This window comes from Gopherus evgoodei, chromosome 5, assembly GCF_007399415.2.
Source record: "Gopherus evgoodei ecotype Sinaloan lineage chromosome 5, rGopEvg1_v1.p, whole genome shotgun sequence".
In the NCBI taxonomy this organism is placed as follows: Eukaryota; Metazoa; Chordata; order Testudines; family Testudinidae; genus Gopherus; species Gopherus evgoodei.
This window is the reverse complement of record NC_044326.1, coordinates 6,231,027-6,250,459: the sequence shown is the minus strand read 5'-3', so window position 1 is coordinate 6,250,459 and position 19,433 is coordinate 6,231,027. Positions and strand designations below refer to the sequence as shown.

The following is a 19,433-nucleotide window of genomic DNA, read 5'->3' as shown; positions in this document are numbered from 1 at the left end:
TGAGAGATGGGCAACATGGCTCTTGCTGCTGGTACGTCTGGGCAGCACCTTTCCCGTTCACTTTGTTTGCTCAGCCTCTTGATCCAAGCTTCACCCTTGGCACCTTTGCTTTCTGCTCCTGTCAGCGTTTTATTAACCTATCTGTTCTGCAGCCTATGGTTGGAAGCGTCCGTTTTATTCCTCATTTAATTTTCATGGTGCATAAAACACTGGCAGGCCTGACAGGGGAGAGTTATCGCTGCTAATGTGCACTTTTATAAGAGCGCTTAAAAATATTAAATCAACATTTACTAAAATATTTGCAGGCTGTGGGGATGAAATTCGGTGTCAGGAGCATGCGCCGCAAATCTTACACATCCCAAAGACACGGTCAGGTAGGAAACTCAACAGAGTTTGGTTTAGAAACATAGAATCACAGGGTTAGAAGGGACTGCAAAGACCGTCTAGTCTACCCTCGCCAAGATGCAGGATTTGTTGTGTCTAAACCATCCAAGACAGGTGGCTCCAGCCTCTTTTGGAAAACCTCCAATGAAGGAGCTTCCACAACCCCCCAAGGTGTCTGTTCCATTGTCCTACTATACTTACAGTCAGGAAGTTTATCCTGAGATTTAATCTAAATCTGTTGCGCTGTAGTTTGCTCTGCCCTCTGTGGCAAGAGAGAACAGCTTTTCTCCAGCTTGTTTATGGCAGCCTTTCAAGTGTCTGAGACCACTATCATGTCCCCCTGCCATCTCCTCTTTTCCAAACTAAGCATATCTGGTTAGTTCAGCCTTTGCTCATGTGGCTTGTATTCCACCCCTTGGATCATCTTTGTCACTCACCTCTGGATCCTTTCCAGTTTTTCCGCATCCTTTCTATACTGCACTGACCAAAACTGGACACAGTTCTCCAACTGAGACCTAACCAGGGCTGAGTAGAGCGTTACTATCACCTCCCATGACTTCCATGCTGTGCCTCGGTTAATGCAACCCAAAATTGCATTTGCTTTTTTTGCAACAGCGTCGCATTGCTTACTCATGCTGAGGTTGTGATCCACCACAACTCCCAGATTGGTTCTTTTGGTCACTCATACCACATTATTTCTTCAACACAAACTTTACAAGGACATTTATATAAAATCGACATAAACAGTTTTAGTTTAATTCCTTTTTTTTAGAAAAATGCTGCACTTCCCCAGCTACAGATCTCTACCCAGGACACAAACATTACAGATTAAGTCTCGTAGCCACCGGAGAGTTAGATAATGATTATTGGCCTCATTATACAGATGGAGAAACTGAGGTACAAAGCAGTAAAGAGATTTGCTAGAGGTTACAAAGCAGAACTGTAGCACAGTTAGGAAAAGAACCACCTAGAAGTACCTATATGGGAAGGGATCTAATATAGCAAACAAAGGCATAACAAAATCTAATGGCTGGGAACTAAAACTAGACAAAATCAAGTTAGAAATAAGGTGGATGTTTTTAACAGTGAGGGTAATTAACCATTGGAACAACTTACCAAGAGCTTTGGTGGATTCCCCACCACTGGGTGGCTTTAAATCAAGATACATGAAACAAACAGACAGACTCTAGCTCATCTAGAAGATATGGGCAAGATGCAGGAATCGATGGCTGAGATTGCTACACAATCACAATGGTCCTTTCTAGCCTTCAAATGTATAAATCTATTACCCTCTGATCTCCTGGCTCTCAGTTTCTGTGCTTTAACCACACTGAGTATCCCTTGTGTTTTGCATTTCTTTCCCAGTGCTGGAAACACAAATACAACATCCCTGTGCTAATGTGTGAGTTGTGTCCAGGTGGTGTCACCACAAGCACGGGGGGCGGGGGGCAGGAACACCCATATTCTGTCACTGATGCTCTCTGCAGCCTTGGGAAAAATCACTTCATAATAATAAATACCCCACCCCACAGCTGGGGAGAAATGAAGCTGAGCGAATTTGAAGCTTGATCCCAAGTGCCTTCCACATGGAACTCCCAGAGAAGTCGTTACAATGCAGGCTGCAAGCTCTCTGGGGCAGGGGTTGTTTTCAGTGGCTGTTGGTAAAGAGCCCAGAATGATGGAGCTTGACTGGGGTCTCTGGGTGCTATGTCATAATGATAATAGATAAAGGGGGCAATGCAGAATTAGATCAAAGGCTTTGAAGATGAAATAGTCCAGCTGATAGGGCTGGCATAGCAGCTCTGCGCACATACCCCTAGGCCCAGAGCTCACCTTAGCTTCAGGCATGATGTAGCCACTCTGATATGTCCTTGGTAACACCATTCTGGATACTGTTGGTAGCGAGACTGAAGTATGTCTACACTAGAAACTCTGCAGCTACACTGCTGTAGTGTAGACTCTCACCACAGCAATGGGAGGGGGTCTCCTGTCACTGTAGCAAATCCACCTTCCCTGAGAGGCAGTAGCTAGGTTGAAGGGAGAATTCTTTCATCAACTTAGCACTGTCTACACTAGGGCTTGGGTTGGCTTAACTATGCTGCCAGGGAGTGAATTTTTCTTACCCCCGAGTGACATCGTTGGAGCAACCTAAGATTTAGGTGTGGACCTGACCTGAGTGGCCCAAGCGACTGACTGCAGAGCCTGTCATATCTAAGTCACTGCTGGTCCATTGAAGGAACCAAAAGTCTCTATCATCGGATGTGGCTGGCGGGAAACCTGGGAGAAATGGGTAGGTGGGTCTCAGCCCAGATCCAAGTGGGCATGAAAAACTACCACCAGAGCCAGCACTAACTGCAAACCAGATGGGCATCTCAGCAGAGAGGCCACCATCTGGATGGCAACTCAACTTGCCTGGAGAAGGTTTCGGTCTGCCCGTATCAAGTGGGGAAGAAGCTAGCCCAGCTGCTGCCTCCGCTGATCCTGTTCTGTGGCTAGAAGGAGCAGGAACAGGCATGTTTCACCAACACAAATTTCCTTTTTAAGACCCTATTTGGAAAACCCGCCCATTGACACGTGGTCCTGACTGACCTTCCATCAGGGTGTGATGAATGCTCCAGTAGACGCTCAGGCAATGTTTCTCCTTCTTCATGCCCCGTTTACACTTGCAGCCGGAAAGCTGGCTGGACAGCAGGGCCGTCACCGTGCTCCGGCACTGGTTCTTGGCGTCCGGTCCCAGTTTGTTGGCGCCGTTGCCCGCGATGCATTGCCGGAGGGTCCGGAACTTGGAGCTGCAGCTGGGATCATTGGTGCAGGACTCCCCGGCCTGCAGGCAATCTCTGCCCGAACTCACTGCTTCTGTCATGGCTTCTGCAAGAGAATGAGAGAGAGAGAGTCAGGGTGTGATGCTCCCAGACTGAAGATCAAAGCAATTCAACAACATCTCCCACTTTCTGGGCCAGGCTCTGAATAAGCCTTTGCAGTTCTCAGCCTGCTCACACCAGGACCCCCTTTTCCATACAAATACTCCACTTTCAGCCAGCAGTCCCACTACTATTTAGGAATGGGAGAGAGGGTAATGACCGCCTAATTCCTAGGTGGGGTCAAGACCCCCAGGTTGAGAAGGTCTGCCTTACATCTCTTGTTGGGTCCTCCTCAACCTCACAGAGTGGCCCATTCCCCAGTGTGGGGATTCCCTCAGTGCCAGTTTTGGACAAGTGCAAAGGACTTTGGTCAGAAAAGAACCAATCTCAGAAAAGAACCAATTGCGAGTAGCTGGGGGTGTGTGTGGTTGTGCTGGGAAATCTCCTTCTTTAGAGGCTGTAACGTAGCATGACCCCCTCGCATGCCCACCACTGGCCAGTGGGGTAGCTCACAGCAGACGCACATCACAGCTTGGTCTTTCAGAACTTTCCGGGACTGCTCCAGTTTGAATTCATCTGATTTGTTTGAAATGTATTTTATGGCACAAACAGCTGCCACGTCAAATAGTGTGAAACCACCTTCTCGCCTGTAGGGGAGGCTTCTTTCCCCTTTTGGCACCTTTGGGGGAAGAAGTATGGTCCAAAACCACACCTCAGAGGACTTTGTGGGCTATCATCCATTCTATTCATGGGGCTTCTCCCCTCTTCTTCATTCCTCCCCAGCAATCCCCATTTCTCTCTGCCCTGATTTCACTAACCCCACTCCCTCACGTGATCCCAACACAGTCACCTCTCCAGGCAATGCAGCATTAGGATGTTTATGGTAAGATCTGCTTCTGTGCTGGCTAGAATGGAGGGCACCAGCTGGTGTCTGGCTGTTTAAATTCTGTCCATCCAAGCTCCAGGCCAGCACAAACATGGCTACCCCGAAATGCCAAGGTTGGCTCTCAATCACAGCAATCCTGTCAAACTCCAGGTCATCTCAGACTCCCCCATCTCTGAAAGCATAAATTATCTCAAAACTTTAGACAAATTTTAGTTCAAGGCAAGCCTGATTTATTCATGGATCTTGCTTTATTCAGCACTTTAGGATTGTTTAGATCACTCCAAAAGGTGGACAGAAACATTCTTTTAGGCATGCATGAAACTCCCCCTTCAGCTCTTATAACCTTAAAAAAAACTGAACCAACTTTCTTCAAACTAAGCTTGCTCCCTAAATCTTAATGAGATCGATCAAACAAGCTAAGTTTGGTGCCTCTGCCTTCAGTCACTGCTGAGTTATCCATGCACAAATTTTCTGAGCAGAACATACTGGGAAAAGGTCTACATATTTTTTTTACATACACAACTGAAAAAAACGGACAACGGATTTTGCTCAGATGTTCTAAAAGTGTCTGGGCTAAGAAAAAATGTGCAAAATTTCAGCCTAAAAGCAATTAGTTTGTCAGCGTCACATGAGCAACTGGCAAAGGTGTGTTGGACTGGATGTTGGGACTCAGTGTGAACTCCAGCAGACACTAACCACGCCGGGTATAAACACAGACAATCTGCAAAAACCATAAGATACTTTGGGAGTTGTCCTAACTCTCCTACTCAGATCTGAACCTTAGAGTTCAGAACATGAGAAGCTAGCATGAGACCTCCAAAGCTTAATTACCAGCTTAGATCTGATATCGCTGCCACCAGCCAGAAGATTAGAGTGTCTGGCTCACTCTGGTCTCCCCAAAACCTTCCCTGGGGGACCCCAAGACTCAGATTCCTTGAGTCTCACAACAAAGGGGAATAAACCATTTCCCTTCCCCCTCCTCTCCTCCAGGTGTTCCCTCCCTGGGTTCCTGGAGAGATATACAGATTCCAGCTCTGTGAATCTAAACAAAGGGATTCCACCCTCTTTACCTCCTCCCAGATTTCCCCGCCCTGGGGACTCTAGGATACTCCCTGCTTCAAGTCCTTGAAACACAAGTACCGAGAGCTCTAATCTCTCTCCCCCCTCATCCAGAGGGTATGCAAGGTCAGGCTTAGTAAATCTAACACAAAGAGATTTTCCCCCCTCCCTTCGCTTCTTAGCCTTAACCAGTGAAAAACACTCAAACAGGTCTTAAAAAGAAAGCTTTATATAAAAAAATGAAAAAGGACATAAAAGGGTCTCTGTATCAAGGTGACAATATATAGGGTCAATTGCTTAAAAGAAAAATGAATAAACAGCCTTATCCAAAAAGAATACACTCCAGCAACTACACACATGTAAATACAAAATATATATATATATATATATATATATATATATATATATAAACCTATTGTCTTACTATCCTTGTACTTACAACTTGGAAACAGAAGATTAGAAAGCCTGGAGATTCCTGTGGTCACTCTCAGAGCCGAGAAAGAGAACAGACCAAGAACAAAGGACTCACACCCAAAACTTCCCTCCACCCAGATTTGAGAAAAGTCTTGTTTCCTGATTGGTCCTCTGGTCAGGTGTTGTTTGTTACCCCTTTCCAGGTGAAAGAGACATTAACCCTTAGTTATCTGTTTATGACACGGCCCCCAAATCGCAGACAGTGGGGAATCTCACTGGCGGCGATTTCTTCCTAGAACTCTAAAATAAACAGAGTAATACAACACATGCACCTTTACATATACCACTAAGTATTTAACTAACAGACTTTTACATTTTAAGAACACTTTTTAACTACTGGATTCTGGGAAACTCTCACTGGAGAGTGCATCCGCTACTTTGTTAGAAGCTCCTGAGATGTGCTGAATTTCAAAATCAAAATCTTGGAGAGCTAAACTCCAACGAAGAAGTTTCTTGTTGTTCCCCTTGGCAGTATGAAGCCACTTTAGCGCAGCATGGTCAGTTTGTAGCTGGAACCGCCGTCCCCAAAACATATGGGCGTAGCTTTTCCAGGGCGTACACAATGGCATAGCATTCCTTTTCACTGACTGACTAGTGACTTTCCCTCTCAGACAGTTTCTTGCTGAGAAACACGACAGGATGGAAGTTGTGATCCGTTGCTTCCTGCATGAGAACTGCTCCTATACCACGCTCAGATGCATCCGTGGTTACTAGGAATGGCTTGTCAAAGTCCGGGGCCCTGAGCAAAGGGTCAGACATGAGCATTGCCTTAAGTTGGGTAAAGGCCTTTTGACACTCATCAGTCCACTTAACTGCATTTGGCCGGGTCTTTTTGGTTAGGTCGGTCAGTGGGGCAGCGATTTGGCTGTAGTGTGGTACAAATTGCCTGTAGTACCCGGCCAAGCCTAAGAAGGATTGGACCTGTTTCTTTGACTTTGGGACAGGCCACTTTTGGATAGCATCCACCTTGGCCTGTAGGGGGTTTATGGTTCCTCGACTCACCTGGTGCCCCAGGTAAGTTACTCTGTTTTGGCCTATTTAACACTTTTTGGCCTTAACAGTTAGTCCGGCCTGCCTGATGTGCTCAAAGACCTTTTCCAGGTGAAAGAGACATTAATCCTTAGCTATCTGTTTATGACAGGAGTCTACTTAAAATAAATGAAACATTCACAGAGTCAAAAATTTGCCTACAAAATATAAAGTGAGTATGTTCTCAAGCTGAGACCCACTCACATGAAGAGAGATACCAGGAGCAATATTTACAGATCAAGTTCTAATGACCCGAATGCTGGTGCTTTCTGTTTACGATGCAGACACTGGAGCAACTTTAATGGCGATGTTACAAATGACCCATGCCATAATCACGTTATTTAATAACTAAAAGATCTGGGAGATTTTTATTGTTAGCAGTATGTTTGCTGGTGAGACAACATAACATCACTTTTCCCCCAGCAAGGCCCTCAGGAGTCATTTTATGCAATGTAAAGAAAGTGTCTCTCTGAGAAAAATCTCTGTAATTTACAATATGGAGGATGCATCTTAACCTGCCCATGAGCGAAAGGGACAGAAGAACGGCCATACTGGGTCAGACCAAAGGTCCATCTAGCCCGATATCCTGTCTTCTGACAGTGGCCAATGCCAGGTGACCCAGAGGGAATGAACAGAACAGGTAATCATCAAATGATCCATCCCTTGTCCCCCAGCTCCCAGCTTATGGCAAACAGAGGTTGGGACACCATTCCTGCCAATCCTGGCCAATAGCCATTGATAGATCTACCTTCCATGAACGTATCTAGTTCTTTTTGAATTCTGTTATACTCTTGGCGTTCACAACATTCTCTGGAAAGAATTCCACAGGTTGACTGTGCGCTGTGTGAAGAAATACTTCCTTTTGTTTGTTTTAAACCTGTTGCCTATTAATTTCATTTGGTGATCCCTAGTTCTTGTATTCTGAGGAGGAGTAAATAAAACTTCCTTATTTACATTCCCCACACTAGTCATGATTTTATAGACCTCTATCATATCCTTCCCCCCTGGCCAATTGTCTCTTTTCAAAGCTGAAAAGTCCCAATCTTCTTAATCTCTCCATACCCCTAATAATTTTTTTGGCCTTTTCTGAAGCTTTTCCAATTCCAGTATATCTTTTTTGAGATGGGGTGACCAGATCTGTATGCACTAAATCAGCTCTTCCTTGCCAAGGATGAGCACATTCATGGTCTTGCTTTCACCATGTTCTTTGAGGGGTCTCTCTCAACACAATTCTACCTTATGATTTGTACACTGCTGCCCATCACCATGGTATGTGAGTGCCAAATTCAGGTCACTGGCATTTGGACCACAGATATGGGCTTTTTTCCTGCTGCCCCTTTGTTGTGCCAGAACTTTCAGCTCCCTTCTCTCTTTGAGTATATTGAAAGTCCTTTTTCCTGTATTATTCCCTTTACTTGATGTCAATTCCACACTGTTACTATGGGTTGGTGGGGTCAGAAATTTATTTTCACATCCTGTATATGGCTATATATACCCGGCCTGTCTTTGATTTTGGATCGCCTTCTGATCTCACATCAGTGTAGCTTTCCTTACTTTAATGGAGTTATTCCTGATTTTCACCATGTGAGGGAAGTCAGGATCACCCCAGGTTTTAAATAGTATTCAGCACATCTATAGTGCTTTTCACTCATGGATCTCAAAGTATTTTACTGACCAAGCAGGTCCCACTCTGTGCTATGGGGACAGCTCCATCCAGCACTGAAACGTAACTGGCTCTGGGGCGAGACATCGCAGTGATGTGGATGGTGACACTGGGCAAGAGTTTGGGGAATGATGTGAAACACGCTTTGTCCAACTGCAGGGGGAGTGTCAGGTTAAGATTTGAGCAGGGTACTCAGACGCCAGGTTCACTTGCCCCAGTTCTCTGACACTAGCCCAGCATTGCAGTGTTCAGGTTGCAAACCTACAACAGATAAAATCCATTTCCATTGAAAAATTTGGTTCGCATGCAATCTGCCAGCGTCCCTTTAAATACTGACGTTCTGCAGTTACAAGGTGTGGATTCAAAACCCTCAAAAGGTTTAGGATTCAGGCACAGTCCTGAGGATGACCATAGCGATTGCTGTTATTTCTGAGACAAGCTATTCACTCCAGGGAGAAAGAACGAAGAGTCCTTGTGGCACCTTAGAGACTAACAAATTTATTTGGGCATAAACTTTGGTGGGCTAAACCCATGAAAGCTTATGCCCAAATTAACGTGTTAGTCTCTAAGGTGCCGCAAGGACTCCTCTGTCTTTTTGCTGATACAGACTAACACGGCTGCTACTCTGAACTCTAGGGAGAGTGTCAGTGGCCTTGTTTTCTACTGCTCAGAGGAAAAGGGCCACCCAAATCCTCCACTAGGTGGCAGTAGCTATTTACTGTCATTCTAGTTTAATTGAAAGGCTTTTACTTAATTCACTTAAGCGTTGATGAGAGATGCCAGAAAGCACAAGAGCCTGAAGTCCTCTGTTTATCCATGGATACCTACCCCCGGCAACATGTCTCCACTCTGATTTTCAGGGCCAAAGGATGCTGTGAGTCTCCAGCCCCATTCCACCAAGATTCCCAGCTCATTCTGGGAGTTTTGCAGTGTGGACACCTGCCTAGTAGGGGTGGGCTAACGCTATCAACTGGTTTCATGGAAGGGCCACCAAATGGCCGTTAGACGATCCTGGTTTTCATATCCTGACAGTGAAATTCAAACTGGTTAGTCGATAGTGATCTGTCTATTAGCAGCAAAATACTTAATATTTGGAAAACTAACCTTCAGTTTATTCAGAATGGCCCAAATATAGTCAAACGTGGCTTTGATGGAGAAGATAACCACAAAATTGGGGGGGACAGACACCAAATTTTGGCATCCAAGGATAAAGTCGTGCAGTTGTGAAGTTACCTGGCTCATCTGTATTGTCGTTACCAATGTTAAGATTACATTTGTAGCTTGTGTATGTCGATTTGTGCGGTCAGGTGCTCAGGTGTACATGAGAACAGAGCCTTTTATAGACAGCAAAGATTTGATTTCACACGTGCCTGTGGAATAATGATAGTGCTATCATGATTGGTTAATGTGCATCGAATACACTGCCTTGCACAAAGAGAATCAGTATTGCTCAATTTTGTGTCATAGTCACCGTTCTGCTAAGGCTACTAGAGATTCTCTTTTAGCATAAGTGCTAGAGGCAAGAGGATTTGGCTTCTCTCCCCACCCGTTCCGGGAAGCTCAGAGTTACTGTGACGGGCAGCATAGTGACAACCCTACAGGGGTAGTTAGCCAATGATTTGTTACAATACCAAATGCTTGAAGGTGCTGCACAAAAATAATGACTAGGTTGCATTGTCATGAAAGGGACTGTTGAGAAGCATGTTATTATGCTAAGCCGGAAACGAAATACACCAGCTCCCTAGTATGCTGTGAAAAGCACAATAGAACCAGCAACGTGTAAGGCCACATTCACATTGTGACACCGAACCAATGAAGGGTTATTCCTGGCACCTGCTCCAGGGCGGTATCCAGCCCACTACTAAATAACCCACCCGCTGGAGCTTCCACCAGTCCCCTCTGGGAGTGTTTCTTTATAGCCACCCCCACCACACACATTGCACGGCTCATGCTGCTTGGCTGATGGTTTTACTGAATTAGGTCAGAGCAGCCAACACAAGTGGCTGCTGATTGATAATGATTGTTATTAGTAGCGCTCGGTGGAATTAGGGCTTTGGTGTAAAAACAGGCTTTAAACCTCAGAACAAAAGGTGCAGCTAATGAAACAACTACACAGGGCAGCTTGGGCGGTTGTTACTAACAATCCTCCTGGCTAGGGAGATGTTTTGCTCAGAATTGTCTGGTGAGAGCGGCTTAGCAACCGGACCCAGGTTCTTGGAGCAACGCCAGCTGGTAGGTGCAGAAGCAGCTTGCACAACTAAACGGGGTTTGCAGCAGCATTTAGGCCAATCACCTTAGGCGCTGCAAGTCTGGGAGGCGGGAGAAGTGAAGCAGCCACGGCGTGCTCGGGGAGGAGGCGGGGCGAGGTGAGCTGGGGCGGGGAGTTCCCCTGCGTGCCGCACTCCCCCTTGCTTGCTGCAGGCGGCCCTCCCCGCGCTGCCCTGCCCCAGCTCCCTCCGCCTTAATGCCGGCGGCGATCGGGGCGGCCGAAGATCCGGCCACTGGGTTCACTGCGGAAGAAAATGCCGCCCTCCAAATCCTAGCAGCGGTCACCTAAATGGTTACACCGGCCCTGTCACCACCCTCCTAGTGAAATAGTGTTTCCTAATATCCAACCTAAACCTCCCCTACTGCAACTTGAGACCATTGCTCCTTGTTCTGTCATCTGCTACCACTGAAAACAGCCAAGCTCCATCCTCTTTGGAACCCCCCTTCAAGTAGTTGAAGGCTGCTATCAAATCCCCCCTCACTCTTCTCTTCTGCAGACTGAATAACCCCAGTTCCCTCAGCCTCTCCTAGTAAGTCATGTGCCCAAGCACCCTGATCATTTCCGTTGCCCTCCACTGGACTCTCTCCAAAACCGGATGCAATACTCCAGGTGTGACCTCACCAGGTAGTTGTTAAACCATGCAGGGATGTCCTGACATCAGACAAGTTCTCAGATGCTCCCCTGCAAAGTTACATCCACACTGTCTGATACTGATGTGGCATTACCTCAGAGCATTGTTTGTGCTTGGTCTTAGTCCAAGAAGGATACTGGAACGCAGCCAGTGCAGCCACTCATCAGTTACGTGAAGGATAAGAAGTGCTCGGTGTAAGCTTGAAAGCTTGTCTCTGTCACCAACACAAGTTAGTCCAATGGAAGTTATTACCTCCCGCACCTTCTCATGCAGGATATGAGTCAGGATTCTTTATTCCAGACACCAACATGAGAAACACGCGCCCTGATAGCTACATTGTGTACAAGGATCAAATACAGTCCAGCTCCAGGCCTTTTCTTTCTCTGTGACAAACTTTTTCAGCAGACACACGTTAGATGCATTTCTCCTGGCTGCTGGCCACCTGGCAGGGCCCTTGTCTCTCTCATTAGTGTATGGAATAAAGAATATCAAATTTTATTTTGCAGTTGCCTGGTGCTAGGTCTGCCTCACCTGGGTTATGTTATAGCTTCTCCATAGAGCTGTTCCACTTTCATGCAGACCTGGGGGATAGAGCTAAGAGAATAATGATTTTTTTCTGTTCACTGACAGTTCCAAGGAAATAAGGACTCATTTTGGGTCCAAGCAAAAAGGAGCTTTTTTTCAGAATTTTTTACCTGAATTGTAAAGTCAAACAAACAAGCAAAAACATGGCTTTGATCGGAAATCAAATGTTTCATTTCAGTTTTAACTCTTTTAAAATGTTGGACTTCTTAACAAAAAAATTGAAGGACATTTCAAAACAAAAAGTAGTTTCAAAACAAAAATTGATTTTTTTCCCCAAAGAAAACATCAAAACTAAATGTTTTGACTCTTTCAGAGTTTTTTTTTATGCACCATTGAGCAAAACCAACATCAATTCACAAAACATGTTGGTGTCACCTAATCTGCATTTTTCACCAAAAAAAGGTTTGCCCAGCACTACCCTGGGGCCCTCCCTAGTATACATTTCTATAGGACCTTGTAAGAGTTTATACTCAGCAAGTTCTCCAACGTACTGCATCAACCTCAAAATCCAGATCCAGCCCCTTCTCACTGTTATCATTTTTCTCCCCGCATTTGTTGGTGACTGAAACTGTCCTGCCTCCATGTCTCTGCGTGCTGCGACTGTATCAAATTGCACAAACTGAGCAGGGTCAATACTTTATTAGCGCATCGGGGAAGCCCGGATGCTGTGGGAAATGATGCTCATGATCTACTGCTCCTTCTTGAGAGTCAAAACCAGCCCAATGCTTCAGACAGATGCTGTCTTTTGGGTGAAATGTAACATTGGCAACCTGCCAGGGGTGGGTACTGACTTTTCACCCTAGCCCTCTCAGGATTTGAGGTGGTGTTTTAAATGTCTGTCGGACATTGTGATAACAACACTTCTGTACGGCTGTGAGACATGGACAAACATATCGCCTCCAAACTCGATCAGTTCCATATGCACCATCTCTGGTCTGTTTGCAGGGTCAAATTAAAAATGCCGCAGAACTTTTGGAGCTGGAGGAGTATTTAGTGTTGGTGTCTCCGTTCAATTTCAATTTTAGGTATGTAGTAGGGACTTCTCCTGCCTGACATTAAACCCACCCACTGCCTCAGTTTACCGTCCATCTCACCAACAAACTGCCACATTCGTTGTTTTCAGAACACCACTCCTCTTCTGGTGGTATTTTATAACTATAAAATACTCAATACTTCTCCAGGTTCACTCAGTCTTAGGTCTGGTCTACACTATGCGTTTAAACTGATTTTAGCAGCCTTAAACCGATTTAACCCTGCACCCGTCCACACAACGAGGCCTTTTATATCGATATAAAGGGCTCTTTAAACCGGTTTCTGTACTCCTCCCCGATGAGAGGAGTAGCGCTGAAATCAATATTGCCATGTCGGATTAGGGTTAGTGTGGCCACAAATCAACGGTATTGGCCTCCGGGCAGTATCCCACAGTGCACCATTGTGACCACTCTGGACAGCAATCTGAACTCAGATGCACTGGCCAGGTAGACAAGAAAAGCCCCGCGAACTTTTGAATTTCATTTCCTGTTTGGCCAGCGTGGAGCTCTGATCAGCACAGGTGGCAATGCAGTCCCAAATCCAAAAAGAGCTCCAGCATGGACCGTACGGGATATACTGGATCTGATCGCTGTATGGGGAGACAAATCTGTTCTATCAGAGCTCCATTACAGAAGACAAAATGACAAAGCATTTGAAAAAATCTCCAGGCTGTGATAGACAGAGGCCACAGCACAGTGCTGTGTGACATGCGTAACGGAAAGCCAAAGAATCAAATGGACGCTCATGGAGAGAGGAAGGCGGGACTGAGGACTCGAGCTATCCCACAGTTCCTGCAGTCTCCGAAAAGCATTTGCATTCTTGGCTGGGCTCCCAATGCCTGAAGGGTCAAAAACATTGTCGCCAGTAGTTCAGGGAATATGTCGTCAATTTACTCCCCTCCCCTCCTCAAAGAAAAGGGAAAAAAATCGTTTCTCGCCACTTTTCAATGTCACCGTATGTCTACTGGATGCTGCTGGTAGACGAGGTGCTGCAGCGCTAAACAGCAGCATCCTCTCCCCTCCCCTCCCCGGTAGCACACGGTACAGTACAAAAGGTCTGATAGCTGTCCTTGTCATCATCCCGTGAGTGCTCCTGGCTGGCCTCGGTGAGGTCGGCCGGGGGCGCCTGGGTAAAAATGGGAATGACTCCCTGTCATTCCTGGCAAACAGTACAAAATGCTGGGTAACCATCCTCATCATAGCAGCTGGGAGCCTGAGCTCCATCAGCCCCACCCCACCCCACCCCACCCCTTTCGTGTCTAAAGAAAAGATTATGTACTCCCTGGACTATCATACCAGCGGGAGGCTGCGTTCCTCTCCCCCTAACTCTTTAATGTCCTGCCTGGACTATCATAGCAGCTGGAGGCTGCCCCCCCCCCCCTCACTTTATCTCGCTAAAAAGTCAGTGTTTCTTATTCCTGCATTCTTTATGACTTCATCACACAAATGGGGGGACACTGCCACGGTAGCCCAGGAGGGGTGTGGGAGAAGGGAAGCAATGGGTGGGGTCGTTGCAGGGACAACCCTAGAATGGCATGCAGCTCATCATTTCTGTGGGATCTCTGGGGCTCTGACCTGGAGCGGCTGTGCTCTCTGGCTCTCTAGTAGACTTGCCCCATATTCTAGGCAGGACTAACTCTATTTTTAGACAAAACATAAAGAAGGGAATGATCCGGGGAGTCATTCCCATTTTTGTCCATGTGCCCCCAACCGACCTCAGCAAGGCCAGCCAGGAGCACCCATGACAGCAGCAGACGGTACAAAATGCTTGATAACCATCATCATCATTTCCCAATTGCAAACGGTACAAAATGATTGAAAACAGTCATCTCATCGCCAAATTACAATGGCAGACAGTGCAATAGGGATGGTAAACATCTCTGCTACCCTGCAAAGGCAAATCAATGCTGCTGTGTAGCTCTGCAGTACCACCTTTGTCAGCAGCATCCAGTACACATACGGTGACAGTGACAAAAGGCAAAACAGGCTCCATGGTTGCAGTGCTGTGGCGTCTGCCAGGGCAATCCAGGGAAAAAGGGCGTGAAATGACTGTCTGCCGTTGCTTTCATGGAGGAAGGATTGAGTGATGACATTTACCCAGAATCACCTGCGACACAGTTTTTGCACCATCATGTATTGGGATCTCAACCCAGAATTCCAATGGGCGGGGGAGACTGCGGGAACTATGGGATAGCTACGGGATAGCTACCAACAGTGCAACGCTCCAGAAATCGACGCTAGCCTCGGTACGTGGACGCACATCGCTGAATTACTGTGCTTTGTGTGGCCGCGTGCACTCGACTTTATACAATCTGTTTTACAAAACCGGTTTATGTAAAATTGGAATAATCCTGTAGTGTAGACATACCCTTAGAAGTTTATAACGGTTCTCAGCTTCTACACAGCTTTCCCCACAGAGTCTTTCCAGGCCTGTCTGAGGGTTTCCCCTTCCTTATAGCCCTGCCTTCAGGCCCACAGTCCTTTTCAGGCCTCCTTGCTGGGGCTTGCTACCTCAGAAATTCCTGCTCCCTGGAAGTCTCTCAGCTGAGTCTTATCCTTGAAGAGTCTCATGCTTCTGGCAGTTCACATCTACTCTCATGCTCTCACTTCTACTGCCTGGGTGCTTTGGAAAGTTGTCATCTCCTTTCTTGTTCCCCCCCAGACTCTCTCCTTGAACTGTCTCAGAATCCCAACAAAAAGATATATTGGAATTGGAAAAGGTGCAAAGAAGGGCATCAAAATGATTAGGAGGATGGAACAGCTTCCATCTGAGAAGAGATTAAAAAATGGGGACTATTCAGTTTAGAAAAGAGATGACCAAGATAGGATATGATACGGGTCTATAAAATTGTGAGCAGCTTGGAGAAAGTGAATAAAGAAGAGTGATTTATCCCTTCACTTAACATGAGAACTAGAGGTCACCCAATAAAATTAATAGGCAGCAGGTTTAAAACTTACATAAGGAAGTATTTCTTCACACAATGCACAGTCAACCTGTGGAACTCATTGCCAGGGGATGTTGTGAAGGCCAGTATTGTGTCTCTGACAGTGGCCAGTGCCAGATGCTTGAGAGGGAATGAACAGTACAGGGTAATTTCAAGCAGGGCTGCCCAGAGGATTCAGGGGACCTGGGACAAAGCAATTTCGGGGGCCCCTTCCATTAAAAAAAAAAGTTGCAATACTACAGAATACTTTATTCTCATGGGGGCCCCTGCAGGGCCTGGGGCAAATTGCCCTACTTGCCCCCCCCCTTGGCACCCCTGATTTCAAGTAATCCGTCCCCAGTGCCAGCTTCTGGCAGTTGGATGTTTAGAGACACCCGGAGCAGAGTATTGCATCCCTGACCATCTTGGATAATAGCCACCGATGGACCTAACCACCAGGAACTTATCCAATTCTTTTTTGAACCCAGTTATATTTTTGGCCTTTCAGATCTTTGTCTCCCACTAGTGGATGGCCCACATGAATTTGTTTATGAGTCTGCTACTGCATTTGAATTAAGGGAATGGGTTCTTTAGTTCAAGCAGCAAAGGCGCCTGTTTCCCTATTCACGGGTCTTGGGTTCAGTCCCTGCATGTGTAACAACTATGGCCATCATTACATTTTAAACCAAGGCTTCCTGCTTCTCAGGCTCAGTTTTTTTCCGGCTATGACATCATAACACGCCATTAGTGACATCACAGGACATGGAGTATGACACAAACACAAGATAACTTCACTGCTGGATGTGGCAGCGGGCAGAATCCAGGATAAAGGAGAGGGGGGAAATCTCAGAAGCAAGCACAGCTGGCTTAACAAAGAGAAGGTTAACAGGCGCCTTCACCTCACGGGGAACAAATATTTGATCGTGGGCTATTCAATCTAGCAAAGATACAACAAGATCCAATGGCTGGGCATTGGAGCTAGACAAATTCAGATGGGAAAGAAGGCACAAATTTTTAACAGCGAAGGTAGTTAACCATAGGAAGAACTTGCCAAGGGAAGGGTGGGGCCAGCGAGCTAGCCTCCCTGAAGGGGGACTTCACCGACTGCCCATGATCAAGACTGATTTTTTTCCCCTAGAAGAAGGGCTCTAGTTCAGACAGGAATTATTTCAGGGCAATTCTCTGGCTTGTATTATCGAGCAGATCACATCAGATGATCGCAGTGGCCCCTTCTGGCCTTGGATTCTATGGAACACTAGCCAAGGAAATGAAGGAACTGACTGGCTGAGCAGGTTTGCTTCTGGCAGCGGCATTCTCTCTTCTCACGCTTACTCCAGTGTGAAAGCACCTCTTTAAGAACTCAAGGCAAGAGGTCCCGGGAGACTTGCTCTAGCAGTGTCCTAACACTTCACTTCCCACATGCTGGGCACACAGTTCCCTCCTTTGGCAGCTCCCTCTCGTTCCTCATCCCCAGCCAGCCAGCTGGAGGAAAAGGAACAGCTTTCTGACAAAGCCCGTCTCCAAGGTCACGGGTGATGCTAGAGAACATCTGTCACCAGGTGTTTACCATGAAACCCTCTTTGGGAGGGGCAGATGTGCTTCCGAGGGCACTGGGGACTCGAGGAAATGCCAGGCTGGGAAACACAGAAAGTGCAGGAGAGAGAGAGAGAGAGAGAAAGAGACAGACACACACACACTCTCTCTCTCTCAGGGAATGAAAAAGGGAATGACCCAGGCTAACTATAAAAGCAGAGGCTGACATTTTCAAAGCGGGGGTCAAAATGCAATAGAAACTGAGCAAAAGGAAGCTGAGAAGGATGGTCTAGTGGTTAGAGCACAGTGTACAATGGAGAGTAGCTCCATTCAATTCTCTGTGCTACCACAGACTTTACTGTATGATCTAAGGTAAGCCACTTAGGCGCAGATCCTCAAAGGTCTTTCGATGCCTAACTTCCATTGAAATCAACAGGGCCTTAGTCTCTGTGTGTCTCAGTTCCCCATCTGTAAAATGGGCATAGTGGCCCTGCCTGACAGGGGTGTTGGGAGGATAAATGCATTGAAGACTGGGATGTGGTAGGTTACTCTAGTGAGTGGGGCCAACGTGCCGAACATTAATAGGCACCTAACATCCTTAGACTCTTTGAAAATCTCAACCTGAGCCCTGATGGATGCCCAGGCTGACAGGAGGAAGCAGTCGGGGGAGAAATGGAAAGGTGTAGGAGATGCTGCTCCCTCCTCAAAGGGGAAGCGAAGTGAAGTGAAGACACAGGGGAAGTAAGAACATAAGAACAGCCATACTGGATCAGACCAAAGGTCCATCCAGCCCAGTATCCTGTCTACCGATGGTGGCCAATGCCAGGTGTCCCAGAGGGAGTGAACCTAACAGGCAATGATCAAGTGATCTCTCTCCTGCCGTCCATCTCCACCCTCTGACAAACGGAGGCTAGGGACACCATTCCTTACCCATCCTGGCTAATAGCCATTTATGGACTTAACCTCCATGAATATATCCAGTTCTCTTTTAAACCCTGTTATAGTCCTAGCCTTCAAAACCTCCTCAGGCAAGGAGTTCCACAGGTTGACTGTGCACTGTGTGAAGTGGAGTGAATGTATCTAGATCTGACAGGCTGAGCTCTAAGTGGGTTGCTTTATCAGCCTATCCATCACAGATTTTTTTCAAGCCACTATTCTGACTGGCCTAGCTAAGCACTTTGGGATTTTTTGGGGATGAAAGCCTCCTTAGACACATACATCCCCCTCATCTGCATGCCACGAGAGTGCGAGTGTTCTGCAGAGAACGCTAGGATTTAAGTGAGCAAGCAGCAGGTGAAATGTGTGGCTTCCCTGTACAGCTCCTAGCCATTTCTACTCTACAGGCGCTACAGCAGCACAACCGCAGCTTAGCCAAGGTTCTCAGAGGCTATGAATTTTTCAACACGGCTGAACACACAGGGCTGGCTCTGGCTTTTTTGCCGCCCCAAGCAAAAAAACCAAACAAACAAAAAAAACCACCTGCGGGGCGGATGGAGTGGCAAAGCACACACACACACAAAACACCTGAGGGGCGGCCGGAGCGGGAAAGCAGAAAAAAAACAACAAAAAAACCCTGCCGGGCAGCCAGAGCCAGGGTGCAGGGGGACTCCCTGTGCTGCAGATGTGCAGCAGAGTGTGTGTCCGGTCTAGCGAGAGGGAGGGAGCAGGGAGGAGATAGAGAAGGGGGGCAGCCAGGGCTTCAGCAGGGCGCTCACCACGCAGCCCTTCCCGCCATGCCGCCTGCCGGGAGGGCTCTGCGACGCTCCAGTCGGCAGGGAGGGAAGGACACGGGTAGCCCTGCCGAGTTTCCTGCAGGGCGCTCCCCTCCTCCACGCCACCGCTCCCTACAGGGCGGCCAGAGCGGTAAACCAAAAAGAAAAAAAAAGAGTGGCCGGAATGCCGCCCCTTGGAATCTGCCGAGCCAAGCACAAGCTTGCTCAGCTGGTGCCTGGAGCTGGCTCTGACAACGCAGCTAGGTCAACCTAAGTTTTAGGTGTAGGCCAGGTCTCTCTCCCTCTCAGCAGCTCTTAAGAAGAATGCTGGGGGAGAGGGGAAGAGGGCGGGTGCTGAGCCTCTCGGGTCCTAGGAGGAAAGCGACATCCCA

At 47.1% G+C, this 19,433-nt stretch overlaps 2 protein-coding genes across 3 annotated transcripts in view; one reads left to right on the top strand and one right to left on the bottom strand.

Moving 5' to 3' along the window:
* The window catches only part of GFRA4 (GDNF family receptor alpha 4), a 138,953-nt gene that overhangs the window by 48,086 nt on the left and 71,434 nt on the right, over positions 1-19,433 (bottom strand). The window contains exon 2 of the mRNA XM_030564555.1: positions 2,974-3,252. Coding sequence (XP_030420415.1) covers positions 2,974-3,252 — 279 coding nt within the window. The remainder of the gene's footprint in view (positions 1-2,973; positions 3,253-19,433) is intronic.
* The window catches only part of ATRN (attractin), a 381,873-nt gene that overhangs the window by 310,125 nt on the left and 52,315 nt on the right, over positions 1-19,433 (top strand). The gene's annotated exons all lie outside the window — the stretch shown is intronic.